Source organism: Peromyscus leucopus, chromosome 4 (genome assembly GCF_004664715.2).
Source record: "Peromyscus leucopus breed LL Stock chromosome 4, UCI_PerLeu_2.1, whole genome shotgun sequence".
Classification (NCBI taxonomy): Eukaryota; Metazoa; Chordata; class Mammalia; order Rodentia; family Cricetidae; genus Peromyscus; species Peromyscus leucopus.
In genome coordinates, this window is record NC_051066.1 from 76,457,203 (window position 1) to 76,468,300 (window position 11,098).

Below are 11,098 nucleotides of genomic sequence, written 5' to 3' on the forward strand. Positions count from 1 at the left end.
TCTAATACCGGGTTTCATTATAACATTTTCATATCTATACATCATCGTATGTGCTCACTTCAGTCTCGCCACTGCCCTATCCCAGCCCTCCTCCCCACTTCACTGCCCTTCCCCACAAATAGTCTCCATTCCACCTTCATGTTGTATATACATGTGTGTACATGTGCAGGTAATTAAATCTGGATTCTGCATATGAAAGAAAGCTTGTGATATTTCGTTCCTCCCTTCCGCCCCCTCTTGTTCCTCCTCCCCCTTCCTTCAACTCCTTCCTCTTCTCTCAGAGTCCTCCTCTTTACTTTCATGTCCTCTCTACATATTTATTTTACGTGTACATTCCATATAGGAAAGAAACCTTGGTACTTGCAAAGGCTCTGTCTTTAAGTACGGACACACTGAAGATCAGCTTTAACCTGGAACTTCTGAGAAGACCCAGAAGTCCCATGCCTCCTCATTTATATCAAGTCTATTCAGAAGAAGCCAGGTGCAGGAACACACACCTGGAATCCTAGCACCTAGGCTAAGACAAGAGGACACTGAGTTTAAGGCAAGCTGGGCTCCATAGGTAGTTCAATGTCAGTCTGGGGTACAAAGCAATATCCTGTTTCCAGAAAGCATATTCACCCAAAATGTAAACAAAAGTATATACGTACAAGACAATTTACTAAATCACTGTTGCAATAACAAAATATTGAGAACAACCTAGGTTGTTATTTGTTAAATCAATTCTACTCAACATTTTAAATGGTCTATACTGCAACCATAAAACATCAGCAAAAGGTTATCTGCATAGAACAATCCCAAAGGGTTAATTGTTGGTGCAGGAAAAAGCATGATACAGAAGTCATGTGCAAATCTGTGACTTTTAACAGCACTGCTCTCCAGCCTTACAAGAATCTCTGACTCCATTTTGAATTTTTATTTTTAATTGGCTTGCAAAATGGTAGGTTATTTTAAAACAAACAAATAAACAAAACTCCAGTACCAGGTATGGAATACCTCCTTATGAACCATTGGTCAAGGAGACTCCAATGCCCTCCTAAAAAATACAGGCTCTTGCCATTCTTATTGTTTACCCACCAGAGCTAGATAGTAAGACTCTGTTGCTGAAGATAGCATAGACTTTAATGACAAGATATACAGAAATCAAACTAGAACTGGGCTAGAAGCTTCCTTCCTGCTCGCTAATGTTCGTGGTGTCAGAAGGTGCTGCACACGATTCTAGAAAAGATGTATCAATAGTCTTACCCAGCTATGAATCCGATGAACTACAATACCAACCTGCTGGGCAAGATGTGCTACATCTTTTTATTTGCCCCAGAGGGACACGGGGCAGGAAGTAAGAGACAAAGACAGGAGACTGAGGATGAGGGAGTAGGGGAAAATAACAAGGGAGAGAGGGAAGCAGAAATTGTCCTGAGGGTGAGGGGATAGAGAGGAGACAGACACGGCCCATAGACAAATGGCAGTTTATACAAGTTACCTGCTACAAGAGGTACAGAGGTAATCAGCCACTCTCTGATTGGATCTGAGGCCTGTTCTGCAGGGAGAAATTCACTCCTGGGACTAGAAACCTAATCAAAAACCCACAGCTGAGGAGGTGTTAGGCCACAGTGAGGAACTTTACTACTGGTTAGCTAAATTGACATGGGGCCAAACTACCTTTATATACCTGTGTTTAAAACCATAGACAAATGCTACCCTCTGCCTTAACCACAGAAGCTTCTCTTTGCAGAAACAGTGGTTAATGTCGAGGTTCATAACTGTTCACGGTGCTGAAAGTAAGTGGTGGTTGATTGTTGGGCCTATGTAAGACATACCGGGCACTTATACTACGCCCTCAAAGTCTTAGTGAACAATGAGGAAGAAGGGGCAGAAAGACTGAGCTGAAAGGAAGGAGAAGTGAAGGGACTCTGGCCAGCTCGGGTGAGGCAAGCATGACTCTGGCAGGCCCTGCCCTTCTCTCCATTCCCTCCGCCTTGCTAAAAACCATTAGATTACATTCCTAAAGCTAGCCGCCAAGGTCCATTCCCTTATTTGGCCACTTCCTCCTCTTGAGGCTGACTACCAAGGTCTAGCAATCAAAGTATTGAAGTCCAGCATTCAAAAGCCCCCTTCAGCTCACCTAATTAACATGCCCAATTAAAATTAAACACCTCATCCTAACATGAGATTTTCCCTTGTATCTTGTATAAACTGCCATTTGTCTACGGGCATGTCTGTCTCCTCTCTATCCAGAGGCAGTCCTTTGTGTCCCCCTCGCCCCAAGGACAAATACCGCTTCCCTCTCTCCTTTGTTATTTTCCCCTACTCCCTCATCCTCCTGTCTTTGTCTCTTACTTCCTGCCCCATGTCCCTCTGGGGCAAATAAATTTCCTTTGTGATGAGAACTTGGTCTTGAGGGTCCTGCGGAATACTATCTTCTGGGCATGATACAGCCATTGCCATCACGATTCCACAGTATCTAATGTTGCCTGCACTGGGCATGGACAAGACTGGGCCTCTCCAGAGTCAATCATGAATGAGGGAGGGCCTCCTGGGGCTCTACGCCTCCCTGCTGAACTATTGACTGCCAGTGCATGTTAGGAGTCTAGCGGTCACTGTCTTTACTGGGGAGTCCACCACAGTCTAGTAGATGGCTTGAAACCCATAATCACATTGATGGATTTGTTGAAACCCAGGGGTCACAAAACAAAACAAAAAGACATGCGTATAAAAAAAAGGACTAATTGAGGAGGGAGGTTGACAGATCGACAGGGAGAGCAGAGAGGATGGGGTTGAGAGTAATCAGAACGCACTATGTGCATGTATGAAGTTGTCAAAGAAAAAAATTTAATAAACTTTATTTAAAAATGTGCAAATCATTTAGGTGAAAAGAAAGTTCTTAGGAACTAGATTGGTGTGTATTGCCTGTATGTGCAGAAAACATCCCAGGAAAGATGGATGGGCACTAACACACACTGGCTGCCTTCTGGAAGGAGAACTGGGAGGAGAGAGGCTCCAGGCTGTGCCTTGTATCCTTTAAATTTGGAGAGTCTTACCTCAGAATTAGATCCTTCCTCTACCCTCCAGAGCTGCACTCTTTGTGTTCCATCAGCGACAGCACAAATTTCAATCTGGACCTCAGTGGTCACATTGTCTTTTTCCAGCCATGTGGTAACCCATGATTACAATTCAGTACCTTCCTGTTTAATCCAAGATAATTTTCCCCATCACAAAATCCTTAGCTTATTCACCATTTACAAACCCTCTGTCATATTGGTAACATGGTCAGGTCCCAGAGATTATGACTGAATATCTCTGGGAGTCATTACTCAGCCTACCATAATTATCCTAAGAGAATAGTTAAAAGATGTCTACTGTTTATGAACTGCAGTGAGTGTCTTACACAAATATATGACATTATTAATATAGGAAAATAATAGTAGGATATATGAAAATTCCCTATACAATCTTCTCAATTTCTCTGCAAATCTGAACTCTTATTTTTTTTAGTCTATTAAATTAGATAACACTAAATGTGCAGCTACCATGTAACTCAAGAATTGGCCACCTGGTCCAAGAACTGTAAAATTTGGTTCCTGCAAAAACTTGTCTGCTAATGTTTACAGCAACTTTCTAAATTTGTCTGTTGAAATTTGTTACCCAGAAAATAAATCCAAAAGAAATGTTTTGGTTTTACTCTAGCCTGAGATTTCAGAATTTCATATATCCCACAAACAGTGTGGATGAAATCAGGCCTTCCATCCCCAAGTGTGGAAACTAAGTGTTCCAGTGCATGGAGAACAATCTTGAAGGAAAGTTTGGAGGAAATGGAGAGGTCACGCAAGACAGAGATGCTGGGAAGAAGGGATCGTTTGCCCAAGCTCCAGTGCAGAGTTTCTATGTGCATCTCCAAGTTCATGTGCTGGGAACTAAATGCCCAACACAACATTGTGGGGAGGTGGGACCTTTAAAATTGGTGAGGTAAGGGGGTTGGGGATTTAGCTCAGTGGTAGAGCACTTGCCTAGCAAGCCCAAGGCCCTGGGTTCAGTCCTCAGCTCTGGAAAAAAAAAAAAAAAAAAAAAAAGAATCGGTGAGATCATGAGGACTCTGCCTTGTAAATAGATCATTGTATGTTATCTTAGAAGTAGTTTCACTGTCACAAGAGTGGGTTTGTTATAAAAACAAGTTCAGCCCTCTCTTCCATTCCCTCCATGCAATACCTTCCTTGCTTTATGTTACAGCAAGAAAATGCCAGGTGCAGCACCTTACTCAGGCTCCACAATTGTAACAAACAGTTTTCTTTATGAGTTACACAAACTAGGGTATTCTGCAATCGCAGCATAAATAGGACCAAAAAATCTGTAACAGTCCAACACAGGAAGTCACCATAGAACCACTTCCTATTAAGTTTTGGGACCCAAGAGCAGAAAAGATCTGACTTCCTCCAGAGCCCCTGCAAAGAAAAATCCTTCCAGTACACTATAGCAAAGCTGCATGAGACCTGGAGACAGGAAAGTCACTAATGTCACACTCTTGGTGAATAAGACATCCTCACCATGGGCTTTTGGAGCTGAGACGTAAAGATGGCACAGGCATGGGTAAGAAAGGACCTCACCCACAAGAAGGAGGAAGCAGAGGTACATACTGATGACCAGTAATGAAGAGTGATGTCCACAGAGCTTCAAAGGTAATTAGGACAATACCCAAGAGTCTGAGAGCCACATCTCTACCTGCCATCCTTGAGCCGTGATGTAGAAGTGCAGGAGCATAGAAGGATGGGGGATGAGATGGAGAATCTAGGACTGATTCATCTGAAAGAACAAATAAAACTAAGCATTGATTGGAGTAATGTTTTGCCTTCATGTCCAAAGAAAATGCATATATTCGTGTGTGTGTGTGTGTGTGTGTGTGTGTGTGTGTGTGTGTGTGTGTGTGTGATGTGTGTTGGGTGAATAGATGCATACAATGATGCACATGTGAAGTTGTGAAGTTTAGAGGAACACTTTATGGAGTTAATAATCTCCTTCACAAAGGTGAAGGTTCAGAGTATCAAACTAAAGTCACCAGGTTTGTGCAGCAAGTGCCCTTACTCATTGAGTCATCTGGCCAGCCTCAAAGGGAATTTCTAATACACAGTCTATTGGCTTATAAAATGAAGCAGCTCACTTGTCCACAAAACTGAACTCTACCTGCCGTGCTTGGGAATTTCATACACAGTCAGCCTCCAGTCACACGGATTCTCCATCTGAGTATTCAAACAATCATGGAACAAAAATGATGTCTGGAAAACACATAAATACATTTGTTTCTTGTCATTATTCCCTAAATACAGTAGTCTATATAACAACTATTCACACAACACATTGTAGTACATAGTATACATAAACAGAGACTATTTAGCATATAGAGAGGATGTTCATAGGTCGTGTGCAAGTACTATATTATTTTATGTAAAAGATTTGAGTGTCCCAACTTTGGTATTGGTGGGAGCCATAAAATTAATCTACACAGATATGAAGAATCATAGTATGGGACATTTTTCTACTTTTCTACATAGGAGGTATAAATGCATATAAAAATAACTTTAAAGGAAATATTAAAAATAACACACAAGACCCCAAGTTCAACAATGATGACCTTAAGCATCATTTTCTTCCCAACGCCTTGCTGGTTAACATGCCCCTTTGATGTGACTGAAAATCCTTGGTTTCTCATACCTTTCAAAGTCACAGAGGCTATACTCCCAACTCCCCTCATATTCTTTTGGCCATGAACTCCTGAGGACCATCAAAGAGTGGATACATCAAAGATGTTCTCAGTGCACCAGCCATCATCAAGCTCCATGTAGATGGGCAGCCTCTTCTGATAAAGAAAAGTCAGTCTTTTCTAGGGCAGCCTCTTCCTTCATCCTGGGCATCCTGGCCATAGCAGATGTCATTAGTCAACTATCCCAATTCTCTGAATAGTCACTTTACATCATGGAAACAATAGGAAGGTGTAACCCAGTTTATTCATATCAATCTATTCACCTCCCCAGTTTTTCTTACTCAGTAACAACCTGCAGGGTTATTTAACGTCTCCACTTAAAGGGACTTGTGTTTTTAAGTTGAATTCACTTGCTTAATTATTCAAATTCTTTTAATGATATCAAATGGTAGTAACAGAAATAGAATAGAATAGAATAGAATAGAATAGAATAGAATAGAATAGAATAGAATAGAATAGAATAGAATAGAATAGAATAGGATCTCTGTTAGAAAGGGAAGGTCGTCAATACAGACAAAAGTGTCCAAAGTCCCACCAGCACCACCCATACCTTCTCCCATCCCAAACAAAAGGACACCGGCAATGCAAGTTGCTGTTAACCTTTGCCTGATAGTAATGTGTGCTCACCTGCTGTCACCTTGCAGGCAATTGAAAGCCATTCTGTTTCCTACAATAGGATGTTGTGAAACACAAAATAATATGATGTCTGAGAATCCTTCCAGTCTGATCCTTGTTACCAATCTCTTTGTGTTCTATGGCTGTCCAGCTGTCCATTCAGAAGATGACCAGTAGGTGGCAGGATTGAAGCACATATGGCAGAGGCAAGGCTTTTCCTGATGTATTAATAATAGCCCAGTTGTTTACAGCTCTGCAGCTGTTGTTTATAATCTCTGCAGCACGCTTGGTGGCTCTTCTTCCTCACCTGCTATTTGTCTACATCTGCCTCTATGTCTCCAAGGACATGTCACGTGGGAACTAGAACTAAGGAGTCCTAAGTCTTTGTGTTTGTTGGGCAAAGACACCAGCCTTCTCTCTTCTCTCTCCTCATGAATTGTCAGGTTCTAAAACTAGGCAACTAAAAGAATCAAGGTCTCTGCCTATGATTCAACTTAAGGATTTGAACTAAACAACCACCTAGACTTTTAAAGCCTCAGCACTGTGATTGACAGAGATCACAGAACACAATAATGTGTTACTTGCAAGCTACAGAATATCTAAACAAGTGACATGAAAACTGCTGCTGTCAATGAAGAGACGAATGCTAAAGTGAGAGGAGCCTTAAGAAATGCTAATTTTCATGGGACAGACCTAGGCCCTCTGTGCATATGTTCCAGTTATATAGCTTGCTCTTCTTGTGGGACTCCTGACAGTGGAAACAGGGGCTGTCTCCGACTCTCTTACCTGCTTTTGGAACGCTTTTCTCCTACTGAGTTGCCTCGTCCAGCCTTAATGGCAGAGGAGGTGCCTAGTCTTACTGCAACTTGATATGCCCTGGTTGGCTGATATACATGGGAGGCCTGTGCTTTTCTGAAGAGAAAGGAGGAGGGATGGATGTGAGGAAAGATGAGAGGTTAGGGGAGGGACTGGGAGAAGAGGAGGGAGGGAGTGGAAACTGTGATTGGGCTGGAGGAAATTAATCAATTAATTAAAAAATTAATAAAACTTTAAAAAAGAAATGCTAACTTTCAGGAAGATTAATAGGTGATCACATGAATTCTCTTTCCCAATATCCCATCCAACAGTAAAGAGATATTTTTACTTTACCGAAAGTTAGGAATAAAAATTAGTCATATACCAAAATCACCAGAAGAAGCTGCTACATGTTAGCAGAATGACGGGTAGACACAGTATGCTTTTGGCCACCTAGGGCTGCAACAGCTAAGCCATAGATTGTAGATTAAATAACAAACTTTTTTTTCTGATATTATAGAAGGTCAAAGTTCCAGAGGAAGGAGTTGGCAGGTTTGCCTTGTGAGTTCCCTTTTCTAGGCTCAAAGGTATTGTTATGCATCTTGTCTTATTGCTATATCATTATTCATCTCTGGCATCTTTTCATCTTGCTTCTCATAAAGATGCAGGCCATAGCATGCTAGGGCTTCACCTTTACCTCCTTAATTACTTCCCAAAGGCCCCATCTCCAAAACAGTTACACCAGAGTACACAGCTTAGTCCACAATGCAGCTCAAATCCGTTCTTCAAATTTTCCAGGAAAACAGGGAAGGGGAAGAATGAATGGAAAGAGAGAATGAAAAACTGAAGCTAACTATGAGTCACAGTCCAGTTCCAAGGACAGCATCCAACTTGAAGATGGAAAGAGAGGTGACCCTGATGAACAGAGTCACTCAAAGTAAAAGCAATTTGAAGAGTGAAGCTGATTAAGCAGGCTTGAGGACAGAAATCACACAGCTATCTCAATAGATATGGGAAAAGCTTTTGACAAAATCTTACATTCCTTTGTAATAAAACGTCCTTAAGAGACTAGTCATTAGACAGGCTACATAGGACAGACCTATAATAAACTTATACAAAGTGTACTCAATGCATTTATACTATGATAAAATCAATAACAAGACAGGGGTGGTACTGACTGGTTTTTGTGTGTCAACTTGACACAAGCTAGAGTCATCAGAGAGGAAAGAGCCTCACTTGAGGAAATGCTTCCATGAGATTCAGCTATAAGGCATTGCCTCAATTCGTGATCAATGGGGAAGGGCCCAGCTCATGGTGGGTGCTGGCATTCCTTCGCTGGTGATCCTAGGTTCTATAAGAAAGCAGGCTGAGCAAGCCAGGGGAAGCAAGCCAGTAAGCAGCATTCCTCCGTGGCCTCTGCATCAGTTCCTGCCTCCAGGATCCTGACCTGCTTGAGTTCCTGTCCTGACTTCCTTCAATGATGAACAGCAATGCTGAAGTGTAAGCCAAATAAACCCTTTCTTCTCCAACTTACTTTTTGGTCATGGAATTTCATCACAGTAAAAGAAACCCTAAGACAAGAGTGTTCTTCTCTATTCACATTCAATATAATCCTTGCAATCATCACTAGAACAATAATACAAGAGAAGGAAATAAAAGGGACATACAGGAAATAAAGAAGTAACCATCTTTATTTGCAAATGATTTGTCTATAAAATGAAATATCCTAAAGACTCCACAAGAGATCAGATATGTTTATATCTCATAAACACCTTTAGGAAAATGTCAAGATGCAAAATCAACATACAATAATCAGTACTCCCCCTATATTCATGCAACAAGCATTCACCATCCACCATACTAAAAACATACCTTGGAATAAATATAACTAAGTAAGTGAAAGATCTCAATGAGAACATCAATTAAAACATCAAGGAAATAAGTAAAAAAAGCACATTAGAAGATGTAAAGATTTCCCATACTCATTGATTGGAAGCTTTAATATTGTAGCCGGGCGGTGGTGGCGCACACCTTTAATCACAGCCCTTGGGAGGCAGAGGCAGGTGGATCTTTGTGAGTTTGAGGCCAGCCTGGTCTACAGAGCGAGATCCAGGAAAGGCACAAAGCTACACAGAGAAACCCTGTCTCAAAAAACCAAAAGAAAAAAAAAGAATTAATATTGTAAAAAACAGCTGTAGTGCTGAAAGCAATCCACAGATTCAATACAATTATCATCAAAGTCAAAATGCCCTACAAAGAAGAGGAAACTAAATCTTAAATTTGGCTTTTCCCCTGCTGCTGCCGAGTTGCATGGAGGTGGAAGCTCTGGTGCGTTCAAGACTCTGCCTTACCCATAATCCACTGCCATGGCAGAGGAAGGCATTGCTGCTGGAGGTGGAATGGAGGCCAGTACTTCTCTACAAGAGGTGCTGAAGACCACCTTCCATGATGACCTAGCATGCAGCGTATGTGAAGCTGTCAAAGCTTTAAACAAGAGCCAAACTGATCTTCGTGTGTTTGAGTCTAATTGTGATGAGTGTATATATGTCAAGCTGGTGGAAGCACTTGGTGCTGAACAGCAAATCAATCGAATTAAAGCTAATGACAACAGGAAACTAGGGGAATGGGTAGGCCTCTGTAAAATTGATCAAGAGGGGAAGCCACAAAAAGGGATTGGTTGCAGTTGTGTAGTAGTTAAGGACTACGGCAAAGAATCTCAGGCCAACAATGTCATCAAAGAGTACTTCAAATGCAAGAAATGCATAAATAAAGTTTGGCCCATTTTAAAAAAAAAAAAAAGAATCAGCCAGGGGGTGGTGGCACACCTTTAATCCAACACTCAGGAAGCAGAGACAGGTGGATCTCTGAGTTTAAAGCCAGCCTAGTCTATAGAGTGAGTTCTAGGACAGTCAGAGCTATACAAAGAAACCCTGTCTCAGAAAAAAAAAAAAAAAAGGAAAGAAAGAAAGAAAAATGCCTAAACTCGAATGGAAACACAAAACATCCTGGATAACCAAAGCAATCCTAAACAAAAAGAATAATGCTGTGTATTGAGGTATTGTCAAACCTGATTTCAAATTATACTGCAGAGCCATAGTAACAAAACCAGCATGGTGCTGGCATGAAAACACATACATAGGTCAATGAAATATAATAGAGTTTCAGACATGAACCCACATAACTATAGAAAATAGTTATTGTAGAAAAGACATCCCCTTCAAACAATTGCATTGAGAAAACTTGATATCCATGCCTAAAAGACAAACTAGATCTCTATCTCTTACCCTGCACAAAACTCAACTCCAAATAGAACAAAGACTTTCATCTAAGCCCTGAAACTTTACAACTGCTAGAGGAAAAAATAAGGGAAGCATTTCAAGAGCTAGGCTTTAGACAGGACTTTCTGAATAGGACTCCAATCGTACACAAAGTAATGTCAACCAATGGCTAGTGGGACCTCACGATATTCAAAACTTTCAATACTGCAAAAAGAAAACAGTGATCAATGGAAGAGACAGCCTACAGGATGGGAGGAAATCTTTGTTAACTATGTATCTGGAAGAGGATTAATATCTAAAATGTAGTCGGACTTTCTTGAAAGACTTTCTTTGGACTGCCAGCCCCCAAATAGTGACACAGAGACTTTTTACTAATTACAAAAGCTTGACCTTAGATTAGGCTTGTTTTCAATTATCTCTTTTTTTAAAAGATTTATTTATTTATTATGTATACAGAAAAGGGTGCCAGATCTCATTACAGATGGTTGTGAGCCACCATGTGGGTGCTGAGAATTGAACTCAGGACCTCTGGAAGAGCAGTCGGTGCTCTTAACTTCAGAGCCATCTCTCCAGCCCTTCAATTATCCTTTAAGATTTAAATTAACCCATTTCTATTACTCTACATTTTGCCACATGACTTTTTACCTCTCCTCAGTTCTGA

General features: G+C 41.0%; 1 protein-coding gene across 1 annotated transcript; it reads left to right on the forward strand.

Moving 5' to 3' along the window:
- Nucleotides 1-9,525: 9,525 nt before the first annotated feature.
- On the forward strand, nt 9,526-11,098 carry LOC114710751 (40S ribosomal protein S12-like). The gene is made up of 2 exons (XM_037204432.1): nt 9,526-9,930; nt 11,093-11,098. The coding sequence occupies exons 1-2, from the start codon at nt 9,526-9,528 to the stop codon at nt 11,096-11,098; spliced, it is 411 nt and encodes a 136-aa protein (XP_037060327.1).

Bases quoted from the DNA above. Each gene is read 5' to 3' on its own strand.
- LOC114710751 (XM_037204432.1), top strand. From the start codon at position 9,526: ATGGCAGAGGAAGGCATTGCTGCTGGAGGTGGAATGGAGGCCAGTACT.